Genomic DNA, 13972 nt, shown 5'->3' with positions numbered 1-13972 from the left:
TGCATGTAGGTAGTCTGAGGGCGTCTGTTCTTCGCTCAGACAGGACGAGGTTAAAGAAGTATCTGGTTCGGGGGCTCTGGCTCACTCAGACCAGGAGGGTTTTGGAGTGCAGGGCGAGCCTGCCATGGCAGAGGCTGGCATGACGTTGCACCAGCCAGAGGTATGCCATGTGTTCTCCCAAGGTAGTTGTCCCTGGATCACGGGACCCTGGCATTGACAGGTTCCATAGACTCCCAGGAGAAGAGGTGTGGATAGTGACCTGTGCTTGCACACAGTCTTCTTGGTGGCTGCAGCAGCAGCCTTAGCATCTCATGCCTGTCTCTGGGGTCTGCACTGATAGCTGTGGCTTGCTCCCATCTCTGGAGCTCCTTTAAGCAGTGCTCTTAATCCCCTCTCCTAGTGCATCAGGAAACAAAGAGGCAAGAAAAAATCTCTTGCCTCTTTGGCAGTTCCAGACCTTTTCCCAGACTCCCTCCCGGCTAGCTGTGGTGCACTAGCCCCTTCAGGCTGTGTTCACACAGCCAACCCCAGTCCTCTCGCTGGGATCTGACCTCCAAAGCCCGAGCCTCAGCTCCAAGCCACGACTCATCCCGGCGGGTGAGCAGACTAGCCTCTCGGGTTGGTGAGTGCTGGTCGGCACCGATCATCTGTGCGGGAATCTCTCTGCTTTGCCCTCTGCACCCCTGTTGCTGACCTCTGCTCCATGGCTCCAGAGCTTCCCCCCTCCTCCACCCACAGTCTCTGCCCACAAAGGGACTTCCTAGTGTGGGGAAAACTTTCCTCCTTCACAGCTCCCTCCCACTGGTGCGGGTCCCGTCCCTATTCTTTTGTCTCTGTTTTTTCTTTTTTCTTTTGCTCTACCCAGGTATGTGGGGAGTTTCTTGCCCTTTGGGAGGTCTGAGGTCTTCTGCCAGCGTTCAGTAGATGTTCTGTAGGAGTTGTTCCACATGTAGACGTATTTCTGATGTATTTGTGGGGACGAAGGTGATCTCCATGTCTTACTCCTCTGCCATCTTGAAGCTCCTCCTGTCTCCTTCTTAAATCATTCCTTGTCTTCAATGCCTTGTAAGGTAAAATCCAAACTCCTGACCATGACTAATAAAGGTCCTTCAAGATGTGACCCCTGCCTATTTATCATATCTGTTGTTGAGCCCTGTCTCACTCACACTCACCCCCTCCTGCTCTGAAGTAGTAGCTGCTCAGGTCATGCTTTTTCTTGCCTCTGAGACTTGATTAGTGCTGATGCCATACCTGTCAGTCTTCTTCATTCCATTTCACTTGAGTAGTTAATTTCTCTTTCTTTTCAAGGTTTGATGAATGAAAAAAAAGTGAGTCACTCCTTATCTCTTGTGTAATTGCTTTTCTGCTTGACTGTAATTTCCATGAGGGCTACTTCAGTGCCACCTGTTTGAGTTTTAGTGTTTTACAAAATAGACTGAATATCTATATGTATCTGCTGTGTTTTTTAATCGTTATTGTACTGTTACATGTGTAGCCAGGAATAATGAAAATGAAAGAATATATTGAGAAGTGAGAGAGGAGAGACAATGCAGCTAGTTTCTATGGGAAGGTAAGGTTTGTCCTAGAAAATATGGACAAATGAAAATCATTTTTAAGAACCTATTTGAAAATAGGTCATATTCTCTAATGTAAGCATAAAGTTGATCCTATTTTGGCAAGCTTCACTTTCAGTGCTGGTAATATTAGGAGATGTCTCCCCTACCCCCAGGGAAGATCTGGGAACAGCTATGAGAATTAGTAGGTAACATGACATTGAAGAAAGCTGTGGAGTCTTGAGCTGTTTGGTGAAGGGTCTCTCATGCCTCCTTCCCACCAGTGTTTGGTTAATGTCCTGAATAACACTGAGGGAGGTTGTCATTGGTGGTGAGAACTGATTCATGAACCTATGTGTTGCCCTCATTAATCTACACACTAGATTCCCAGCTTTGTAAATGGAACTTTCATGAAGATTTATGAAATTTAACAGAAGGATTTGATCATCATATAAGTGGATTTAAAAAATGAACTATCAATTTGCAATTTGAAGGTGGGGGCTGGGCTGTAAATTTATCTTTACTTAACAAATATCTCTGGAAATACAGTGTAAATGCACAGTATAACAAAGTTGCAGATCAAATGCTTAAGAGAACAAACATTAAGAGAACCCACTTAAGTGCTAAGAATAGTTGGGTAGTTATGTTTCCTTCATATTAATACAGTAATTAAATCCCTTTATCCTTTCCTCTGAAATATTATTTTGTAATTTTTACTTCTCCTCAATTCAGAAAATAATCAATAAAGCTTTAATTGAAACTCACACTCATCTATTTGTCCTACTTTCATACCCCAAAATCTACAGCTTAGTCAAGAATCAGAAAAAAATGTTGAAATGAAGGACACAATGCATAAACAAAATAAACTGGAAACTATTAATGTGAGAGTTTTAATCTTACCAGGCCACAACAATCTCTGGTGTATTTGTAAAGTGTTTAATCATCCCTGATAATTTTTATATGCTACCAAAGTAGATAGTTAAAAAAAATTAAGCAAAGTGTTGCTGTTTAACAAATTGCCTCCTCTGTTCCCCCCCACACTTTATAGGTCTAACTGGTTTGATTATATGAGCACATCCTATGGAACAGAGATCTCATTTATATTACTGCCAATATCTCTTTTTGCAATAATTGAACATCTAAAAGATTTCATTTACAAGCTTGGTTAGTCTGACTGACCTGTGAACAGGTCTGTCCCAACATCAGTGCTGTGACCACAGAAACATGAGCACCAAGTGCTGGATGAGAAGCATGATGGAAATGGCAGTGTCAACATGGCACAGGCAGACTCACTTTCTTCAAAAATAGCTTGATTATGGTGAAGGTATTATTTGGTTTCCTAGAAACCAAATTTCATTCTAGTTTTTTCTATTGTGTTCATTTCCATTTAATTAGTTGTCTTAGTAAACTGCTAACATAGCCTATTTAAGGTAAAATGCCCTTCTTCCAAAAAAGAACTGAAAATTTCCATCTCTGATTTTTTCAAATTTTACAATCAATCATTAATTAATTAATCTGGTATTTTTTTCTGCCAAAATGTTTATTTATTTTTTCCAAATGTTTATTAGTGTCTAAGTCTTGATTTCAAAAAGCCAAAATGTTGTGTAGAAGTTTTTATGAATAACTAGACATGGATTAATGAGTTAATGCAGCTAACGTGTTCTATCTTGATTTTATATATATACACCAGTTCCTAGGAAAATTATATCTAACTACCAGAGTAATTATATTCCAAACCACAAATAATTGTCATAATTTTAATTAACACCTCTCTAATTGTAACAGTGTGTTTACAAACCTTGATTGCTATAGTTTCTAAAATATAAAATGGAATAATAATGTCCATTCAAATTAAATAACTTGTTGTGTTTGAATTCATTTGACCACTTTTAGCTTGTACGTAACATAATTAAATAACATGATAAATTAAAACAAAAGTAAGGCAATATGGCTTTATGAAATTGAAATGAAAGTCATAGAGCTAATACCATAGTTTACTTTTTCTAGCCAAGTCATATCTGCTTTTAAAATTGAAAATAATATAACAATATAAAAATTACACATGCATACGTCAGTTACAATAGTTTTAAACTTTTAACCTGAATTTCATTCATATCAGAAAACAAGAGCGATTATTTTTCTTTTTTTATTGAATTATATTTGACTTACAATATTATATTAATTTCAATTTATATATAGCATAGTAATTCAATATTTTAATAGATTTACTCCATTTAAGTTGTTATAAAATATTGACTGTATTCCATCTTCTGAACACTACATTCTTGTAACTTATTTTACACTTATTTTACATCAGTTTGTACCTCTTAATAATCTTCATTGATTTTGCCTATACCCCATGCTTCTCCTCTCTGGTAACCACTAGTTTTTTCTCTGTATCTGTGAGTATGTTCATGTTTTGTTGTATTTGTTTGTTTTTTAAAAATTTTTTCAAGAGTCCACATATAAGTGAAAACATAGTATTTGTCTTTGTCTGACTTATTTCAGTAAACATAACACCCTCCAGGTCCATTCATGTTGCTGCAAATGGCAAAATTTCATTCTTTTCTATGGCTGAGTAGTATTTCATTGCATATATATACCACATCTTCTTTATCTATTCATCTGTTAATGGATATTTAGGTTGCTTCCATATCTTGGCTATTGTCCCTGTGGTTTGTTTTTCTTCTTTATTGTTCCCATTGTTGTTGATGTAAGTAAACATCACTTCTGAAGCGTACACAAAATTTTATAATGATATTTTAGCAAAATATTCTATTATTTTGAATTCTTTTATTTAATCATTTATTCATTGAACAAATATTTACTGAATAACTGTTCATCTTCAAGTGATTGCTTTAATTGCCAACTGTATTATTTGGGATATGGGATAAGCTTCCATTATAAGGAGATCCACAATTCAGTGGCCCAAACAAGAGAAACATTTATCTCCTTCACACATAATAAAGCAAGGCAAGTAGGTGGACTTTACTCCATGACACCGTTCAGGCTTCCAGGTTAGTGGAATGCCATCTGTCTTAGTTCAGGCTGCTATAACATGATACCATAGACTGGGTGGCTTATAAACAAGAGAAATTTATTTCCTATAGGTCTGGAGGCTGGGAGTCCCAGGTCAGGGTGCCAGCATGGCTGGGTTCTGGTGAAGCCTTCTTCTGGGTTGCAGACTGCTGTCTTCTTGTATCTTCACATGGTAGAAAGAGAGCAAGAGAGCTCTCTGGGGGTCCCGCTTTTTAAGAGCACTAATGCATTCATTAGGGCTCCACCCTCCATATCTAATTTAATTCCCAAATGTCTCATCTCTTAATACCATCACAATGGGTATTGAGATTTCAACAAACAAATTTTGGAAGATAGTAAGATACTGTCCATTACACCATCGTTAATGTCTTCCAAAGTGGCTCCAATCATTGATGTTTGCAGCCAGTTACATGAAAGCTGAGAAGAAGTAGAGGACAGTGAATTTAACTTTATGAAAATCATGAATAATTTGTATACATAACTCTGCACATGGTCACACTCAAATGTAAGGAATACTAGAAAATGTAGTCTTGAGATTGTCAGTCTCTCTTATTGAAAGAAGAGCCAAATGGATTTTGGAACAGCTTGAAGTCTTCTGGGGCCCAGCCCTCTCATCATCCAAATATGAGTGAATACCCGTCTTCTCATTCAAACAAAGAAACATAAAAAAAATACCTACATTCTGCTTAAAAGAGAAAATCCAAGTTCAATTCCAATTATTGCAACCAGATCAAAATCTAGAGTCTGGGAAGATTAGGTCTTCATATGGTTCTTTCAAGTCTCACAACCTATAAAATGATAGACAGAATATCTTTCTTGTTCTTGACCTTCTTCCCCATACAAAATATGCAATATAAATTAGTGTAAAAGGAACAGAATAACTACAATAGAAAGGTCCTTTGGGAAACACTCCACAGGCAATAACAGTTACAAAATCCTGCTAAGCAGAGGTTAAGAAGCATCTAAGCAACAGCACTGAAACAAATTTTTTGGTGAGTGCATCTGGCAATCTTGGTTCTCTTTTCTGGGAGTTAAGCCAGATTTAGCAGAAGGTCCTTCCTTATCCTTATGGATAAATGGTCTTATCTCTGGGCATATCTGAAATGATTAAAGTAGAGCATGCCTTCATTGGGACTTCACAATTTTTGCAACATGCTTCCATACATGTTTGGGGACCTGAGGGTTGCCCCTGGGATTGTATATTGTAGCAAAGTCTAATGGGAAGATGTAAGGGCATCTTTGAACAACACTCATTGTCTCTTGCTATTGGAATGCAGAAACAGTTGACTTCTCTAATCCTGTTAAGCCCTAAATTTCTGAACCTTCTCCCATTTTTAAATTATAGAACTAACACATAAATTAGGCAGAGATAACTTCCCTTAGCAAAGCTCTATTCAATTTTGTTTCTTCTGGAAAAATGGCCCATTCTTATTTGAGCTCATAACTTCTTTAAACCTTTTTTAAAAGCAGCAAGGATTGTCAACAGTTGGGCTTTGTCCAGTTTTTTCCCATAGTGCCAAAATAGATCTAGGCTTATAGCCTGCCTTTCAGGTTTTCACTGGTGATGGCATGACAAAAGTCATCAGCTTTCCATCCTACAGTATTTTTTTTCCTTACACTTTCCACCCTCCCAGTGAACTAATAGCCCATATTTTGAGATTTTTAATGGCAGTTCTACACCCCTACATACTTATTTTTATTTTTGACTAAATTGTTGTAACAGAGATTCAAAAATCAGTGACTCAAAAAAGAGAAAAAGTTATTTTTTCCCTCATAACAATCCCTGAGGTAGGCAGTGATTTAGAGTAAGTCTGCTCCAACGTGACCATTTAGACACAATTTCCTCCCATGCTACAGTGCAGGACTTTCTAGCATTATCTGTATTTGCATGGTAGATACTAGATCATCACTTTGAGTGCATTTTACCATCTGAGGAGGTGACTGTGAACAAGTCCAAGATGAGGAGCTTGTTCTTCATTTGGAAATGAACTCAAGGTTGATACCCTCACTTCTGTGCACATCCCGTGTTTCCTGACACAGCCACAAGGGCACAGCTAGCTGCAAGCATGGCTGAGGAGTATATTTCACTCACTGTGTGGCCATTTGTCCACATAAAATATTTTCTTCTGGGAGAAATGAGAAGTAATATTTGGATAAGCAAAGGTATGGACTCTGGAAGAGTCCATTAAGATTGTTATCCATTATTTTGCATTATCCATTATTTTACAAATGTCTTGTATGTTTCATTTTCCCCTTTTAGAGTTTTGAAATTTAAAATTCCCTCTTGGTGTGTATGTATCATTTATGGTAGACAATAACAGCTTCCCTGTCATGGTCTCTTTCACTACTGTTCTTTTTCCCTCTCAGCTTCATCAATTGAAATCAAAGTTGAAATCCATTTAGAAACATAGTAATGCTACTAGATAGTGTTTTTTGCTACTGGTGTTCATACAACACACTTTGGGAAACATAATCAGGCTTACTCATGAGAAATTTACTGATTGTGAGGAAGGCAGGGAACAGCTACTCTCAGTGTCCTCATTTTCTCTTCATCCTGATACATGGGAATGCTGCTTGTTAATCACATTCTCATGACTGCCAATTCTTGATCATCCCGGAAATCAGTGAAAAAACTTCAGGACTTGGCTATACATATGTGAGGGTTCTCAATTGGGTTGCATCATTTCTATTAAGATAAACATCCAGCCACCAGCCAATGATTTTAGACTTCTGCAATCTCAAGTCTTAGAAAGATGGAGAGAAAAACTTACTACCATATTTTTCTTAGAGAATTTCTATATAATTATCCTGGGCAATGAAGCCCAGGTTATCTTTTTTTATCCCAGCTACATTACACTGAAATTGAATTAGTGCATGATCAATTGCCTCCCAGAAAGATAAAAATGGCCAAACTTCTGTCCATCTCTCTTTTCATCTCTAATATACAGACTTTTATTTTATTTTTTGCTTCTCTTTCCTTACTATCAATGAAATCTCAAGTATTTAATATAATGAGACATATGGGATTGCCTTGAAGGATAATAACAACCAAATAATTTTAGACCTTTCTTTCTTCCTTCCAACCTAACTCTTTGGCATCTATCACCCACCCTCAGCCCTTATACAATTTGATATTAAGCCATTTTCTTGCCACACTTTTATATACATAGAGGAATTAGTATATCTTGATATAATTTATAAATTTATATATACAAATTATATATGTAAATATATATGTATAAATACATAAGCTTATAAATTAAGGTTCAGGCAGAGAACTTTATTTTTCTATGTTAATTAACTTAATTTTGGTAATCATCTCACAACATATATATGTATATATAATCAAAACATCATGATGTAAAACTTACATTTAGAAAATTTTTTAGTTGTCAATTATACCTCATTAAATCCAGAAAAAAATAAAATAAAGGAAGAATGGATGTAAATTTTAATTAAACAGGGGTTTCCCTGGTGGCGCAGTGGTTGAGAGTCCACTTGCCGATGCAAGGGACGCGGGTTCGGGCCCCGGTCCGGGAAGATCCCACATGCCGTGGAGCGACTGGACCCGTGAGCCATGGCTGCTGAGCCTGCGCGTCCAGAGCCTGTGCTCCACAACAGAAGAGGCCACAACAGTGAGAGGCCCGCGTATCGCAAAAAAAAAAAAAAAAAAAATTAACTAATCATCTTTTCATCTTATTTTCAGATAGTCCAGTGAATTCAATAATATGATCAGATTCTGATTTGAACTATCCATTTCTCTTTTGCACTTTTGTCAGGTTTTGATTCATTGTTTTAATTACTTTGTAAAAGAATTTGAACATTTTCTTTTTATTCCATTGGAGTCATCTCCTTTGTTTTTTTAACATCTTTATTGGAGTATAATTGCTTTACAATGTTGTGTTAGTTTCTGTTGTACAACAAAGTGAATCAGCTAAATATATACATATATCCCCATATCCCCTCCCTCTTGCATCTCCCTCCCACCCTCCTTATCCCACCCCTCTAGGTGGTCACAAAGCACCAAACTGATCTCTTCATGTGATGCAGCTGCTTCCCACTACCTATCTATTTTACATTTGGTAGTGTATATATGTCAGTGCTACTCTCTCACTTCATGCCAGCTTACCCTTTCCCCTCTCCATGTCCTCAAGTCCATTCTCTAGGTCTGAGTCTTTATTTCTGTCCTGCCCCTAGGTTCATCAAAACCATTTTTTTTTTTAGATTCCATATATATGTATTAGCATATGGTATTTGTTTTTCTCTTTCTGACTTACTTCACTCTGTATACAGACTCTAGGTCCATCTACCTCACTACAAATAACTCAATTTCACTTTTTTTATGGCTGAGTAATATTCCATTGTATAGATGAGGTAGAGAACTTTAAATGAATGAGCTTATTTGAGTGAAAAATACAGTGTATCACAAATATTTGTAGATCCCTAAATAAAATTAAAATATGCATTAATTATCCAAATACTAAGCTAAATTAAAATAATTTCCACTCTTTGTATAGTGTTTTTTAAAATTATGACTTGGTAACATTAGGCTAAGCATCTAACAAGATATTAAGTGAGAAGAAATAGCTTATGTATTTGAGAAGCCTAGGGACATACTGTGGAAGAGTTGGAAGGGAGTATAAATATAATTTCAGTGTTTGGAAGTGAAGATGAAATTGATGTATATTTCTTAAGGTAATTGCAATAAAACCCATACACAATTGACCAGATTGTCATCTTATGTAGCACTTTTCTTGGAAATAGACCTTTTATAACTCTCCTCTTGAAGTATCATACTTGTGCTTTAGAGGAAATTTGATTTATATAATTGGAGGATAGAGATAAAGTACTGAGGTGGGGTGAGAAAATCATAGCACTCTTTGTCAATTACCTGTATTTTTCTTACTGAATATTCTTCTTTGAATTCTATTATTCGATATTATTCTATTATTATTTATGTTCAAATATGTGATTTATGCCTAGAGATTCTTGGAATATTACCTTAGCACACATTTTGCATTCAAATTCCGTATAAGTTTTTGGGTTGACTCCTCCTGAATACAGTAACATTGATCGCTGTCTAAATCTATTGCAGTGTGCCTGAGTACTATGACTATGGTCATGGAGTAAGTGAGGATGCCTATGACAGCTACGGTAAGACCTTTACTTTACTAAAACTGTGAAATCAAAACATCCATCAGTCACTGACAACTCAGAAATTACTTCTATCTTTCTCTCCCCCAGTTTTTACAGAAGTCTAGACTACAGTGATTTATGTAATTCCAGGGTGAGGTTTGATGTAGAGAGCCAGGGGCAGAAACTTGGACTGATCCATTTTGATCAAAATTTCAAAAGCAATTAATCACAATCATAGAAAACTTTCAACAGCAACAGTGAACGTTAAGAGAAGTGTCTTTCTTAGATGTTTCACTGTGTCCATTGTCTGACTCATTGATATGACAGCAATGCTGTCTTTCTGCTATCACAATGATCATACAGTTAAAAGATTTAAAAACTTTGAAGGGTAAAAATTGTAACTTTTAAGTTATTTTTATAGCATGTGTAGTTCCTGAAAGTGCTAAATAATGATTGACTCATAAGAATTAATAGTCAATAAAAATATCAGTCTATAAAATTAATTTCAAAATTACATTGTTTAATTTAAAAACCACTTAAAGTTAACAATTCAGTAAGATTTATTGAGTGCCTATGATATATCAATATAGTACATCACTCTAGAAGTGTAGTTTCTGGTTCCTGAAAATATATGTGCAGCATCACCAGTTGACTGCCTTGAAAAATAACATTCATTTAAATGTTCCCAAGTCCTGGATTTTTATTAAAATAATACCAAGACCACTCTGTTCCTCTTTATGAGGAGCAGTAAAGGAGATGATGAACATTCCTGTGTTCAGGTCTCCACATGATGGTGTAGTGCTCCATCAGGACAGGGAAGGGAAGGTCCAGACATCAGAGAAAAAGTAGTGCACCCTACTTGGAACCAGAGGTACTAAACCAACTCACTTCTCTGGTGACTCTCATGAGGCCAACTCAGAAGTAGGAGCATAAAAATAAGCCACCATCACAATCACTGCTATCCATAAGCTGAGTACCTACGTATATTTTCTTATTTTTTTCTTTATAATATATTGAAATTTGAAGTATTTTATCTCCATTTTATAGTAAAAATGCACATTTGTCTTTTGTGCGCAAAGGTATTGTCAGTCTCCAGGAATATGATGGTGTACATGATAGATATTGTCCCTCCCTGGTTCCTGCTGTCTACTGTTGAGAAACATATTCCTACATATAAAAATTGTGCCAGACTATAAACCATGTGATTCAGTAGAAGGTCAGAGAACATTACTCATGTAACAGATATTTGTGTAATGGCTAACACATGTAAGTCATTGTTCTCAATCCTGGAGATACTGCAGTGAACAATCACTTAAAGCTTACATTCTAATGAGAAGATATATTTTTATTTATAAATCACTTTTTAAAATGGAATTTTTATTTGCAAAATACAGTCATTGTTTTTTACACATGGCACATAAATTTGAGGGAAATCCCCTATGAGCTTTACTCTACAGAATTGCATGCACTGAAATCAATGGCAGGGATGAATTTGATGATATCTGACTGCATAGTTGGTAATAGGGTATATTTCTTTTTTTATTTTTTTAAATAAACTCCAGAGTTTATTTAGATTTTACTACTTTTTCCATCAATATTTTCTTTCTGTCCCACGGTTCAATCAAGAGTACTACATTGCATTTAGTTGTCATATTTCTTTATTCTTTCTTGTTTTTTTAAAAAAAATTTTATTGGAGTATAGTTGATTTACAATGTTGTATTAGTTTCAGGTGTACAACAAAGTGAATCAGTTATACATATATCCACTCTTTGGGTTTTTTTAGATTCTTTTCCCATGTAGGCAATCTATTTCTCAATTATTTACATTTAAAATGTTAATGCCATGTAATTAAGGCAATAGGGAAAAATGTGTGAATACAAACTATTACTTCTCAGACCTTCTAATGGAGGTGCAGGAGTCATCATAAGGAGAGCTGGGCTCACCTCTGTTACCTATTGTGGGCTTTCCTGGGTGTTGAGCTCTTCTGCTGCTGCCAAGTCTAGAGACAGCCTCTATCACTTTATAAGCTACTCCTGCTCATAAGCACTAGCTTTTATTCTGGGTTAAATTAAAATTTACCAACAAGCAATTCTCTGCACACAGAAAGCAGTTGGTAAATCTTTTCAATAAAGTAATGAAGAAAATGTGGATAGTGGTTTGACTGTCTGGACAGAGTAAGAATTATATTAGGCAGGAAATTTTAAGTAATAACTTTTACTACCTAAAATTTCAGCCAAATTGGCCATATTCTTAATGTTGAAAGATTAGACACATTTATGCCTACAAGTAGACTTCGCTTTAGGGTCTTAAATTTTTCTTTGGCCACCAGGATCTGTGGCCATTTTCTGGCATCATTGAGCAAGCATTAATTCAAGAATACACTTCACATTCAAGATGGTTTCACTCTTTGCTTGTAAATGTTGATATATCAGCCCTCTATGCATTCTGATTTGGAAAGTGCCTCTTGATTTTCACATCAGAAGGGTAATTTTTCAGGACAGAATTTATTTACTTATTTAATTGGGGTCAGGAGGTGACATTCCAGGGACAGAGGCAAAGAAATCTAACCAACACATTGCAACATTTTTTCATGGTGCAGCTCATAGGAAACAGTGGAGTTCAGCAAGGAGGCTGCTCACAAGTCAGGGCCCCTTCCACCAGCAGCCCAGGGCCCCTTCCGTTACCCCATAATCCTCTCTGCTCACTGTGACTCATCTCTGCTACACTGGGCCACAGAATGCAGTCAGGAACTCTGAACAAAAGCGACTGTTTTAAATGATGCACATGTGAAAGTAATTATATAGTTTTAGAAATTTTTTTTTTTGCCACAGGTGTTAAGAAATCTAAGTAGATACATAGGTACGATTAATCTAAAAATAAGTCTTTTTTTCTTGCTCTAAAAATAATACACTATAGAAAATTTAGGTTAAAAAAAGGAAATTTAAATTACACTCCTATATTCACTCATTCTTTACTGTTTGTTACATATTTTACCAAGTTTTAAATCCATCATGATACACATCTTATTTAAAAAGATATAGACTGCTTTATAAAAATTCCTATAAGATTTTTCCACCATAAAAGTTTTTTTTTCAGTTCTTAATCATTAGGATAATACCTTGACAAAATGCAGAATTTAATATATTTTCATATGTGCCATTATAATTAACCATAAATATGTAGATTTGAAAAGGGACACTCCTTTTATAGCAACAGAAAATAAGAAACTGCTTGCATGTCAATCCATATAGTCATGATATTTAAATATGGATATGGATATTTAAATCCGTATAGTCATGATATATAAATTTGGGGAGTGTCCATGTTCCCATATTCTATACAGAAAATAGAAAAAGGTCAAATGATGAGAAATAGAGCTCAACATCATAAAGCCTAATTAAATTAATATGCATTATATGCCCTCAGATTTTGGTATTAGGTGATTAGGTAAAGGGTACTTTAAGTTCAGGATTCTTGCTCCATAGGTTGCTCAGCCTGTCACGTCCAAATGGGCAGATGATAACATTTAAATATGCACGTGGAGCAGTGATTTGAGGACCCACTCATGTCAATTATAGATTGATGTTTTTCACTAATTTTCCATACCTCACATGTTAACAAGTATCCATTTATAGCTTATCTTTAATGAACTGTGCACAATCTTTTAAATTAATAACATTTACTCCAAATTGTAAATCTTGTATCTCTGCTTATTCACTTATATTTTGAATTACTAATTCCTCTCTGTTACATTTTGGTTGTGCCATGGATACAGATCTGTATTTTTATAAAACAAACAGCTCCAATTCTCAGTTTCCTGGGAACACCCAGACTTAGATAGTATGTGAGGAGGCTCACAATCAGCTGCCCCAGAACCTCCTTTGCTGCTCAGGCTTCAGGAAAGAGCTGTGGGAGAGGAACAGGGAATGCTCTCCAGAATAACGGTGTCCTGCATTCGAAAGACTCATGGATGGAATCTCTCATTCAGGATTCCTTCAAAAATAGTTTGAAATAAACCAGTAGAAGTAAAAATCCAGTCATTCAGTGTGACACTTCAATCTGAATCTTTATACATCATGTTTCATGTATCACCAGATTGAAATTGTATTTGTCTCTTTTGGGCCCATAATTCATGGTGAAGTAACAAATATGCTGACTTCTGTGAATATCATGTATCCCTTTGGGCTTCATTGCAATTAAATTATTCAAGTTATTTTTGTAAAATTTAATATCAAATATTAAA

General features: G+C 35.9%; 1 protein-coding gene across 4 annotated transcripts in view; it reads left to right on the top strand.

Annotated features, from left to right (window-relative positions):
• Window positions 1–13972, top strand: part of KHDRBS2 (KH RNA binding domain containing, signal transduction associated 2) — a 713761-nt gene that overhangs the window by 649358 nt on the left and 50431 nt on the right. For 3 of the 4 annotated variants that reach the window (XR_003437134.1, XM_027126844.1, XM_027126846.1), the window contains one exon: window positions 9688–9746. Coding sequence is in view for 2 of the 4 variants with exons in the window: in XM_027126844.1 (XP_026982645.1) it covers window positions 9688–9746 (59 nt within the window). In the remaining 2 variants the exon portion in view is untranslated. Of the gene's footprint in view, window positions 1–3560; window positions 3565–9687; window positions 9747–13972 lie in introns of all 4 variants that reach the window. The other variant, XR_003437135.1, reaches the window with a different exon arrangement.

The sequence above is a fragment of the Aethalodelphis obliquidens genome, unplaced genomic scaffold (assembly GCF_003676395.1).
Source record: "Aethalodelphis obliquidens isolate GAN/ISIS:26980383/991018 unplaced genomic scaffold, ASM367639v1 scaffold31, whole genome shotgun sequence".
Lineage (NCBI taxonomy): Eukaryota > Metazoa > Chordata > Mammalia > Artiodactyla > Delphinidae > Aethalodelphis > Aethalodelphis obliquidens.
This window is presented reverse-complemented; position numbering and strand designations above follow the sequence as displayed.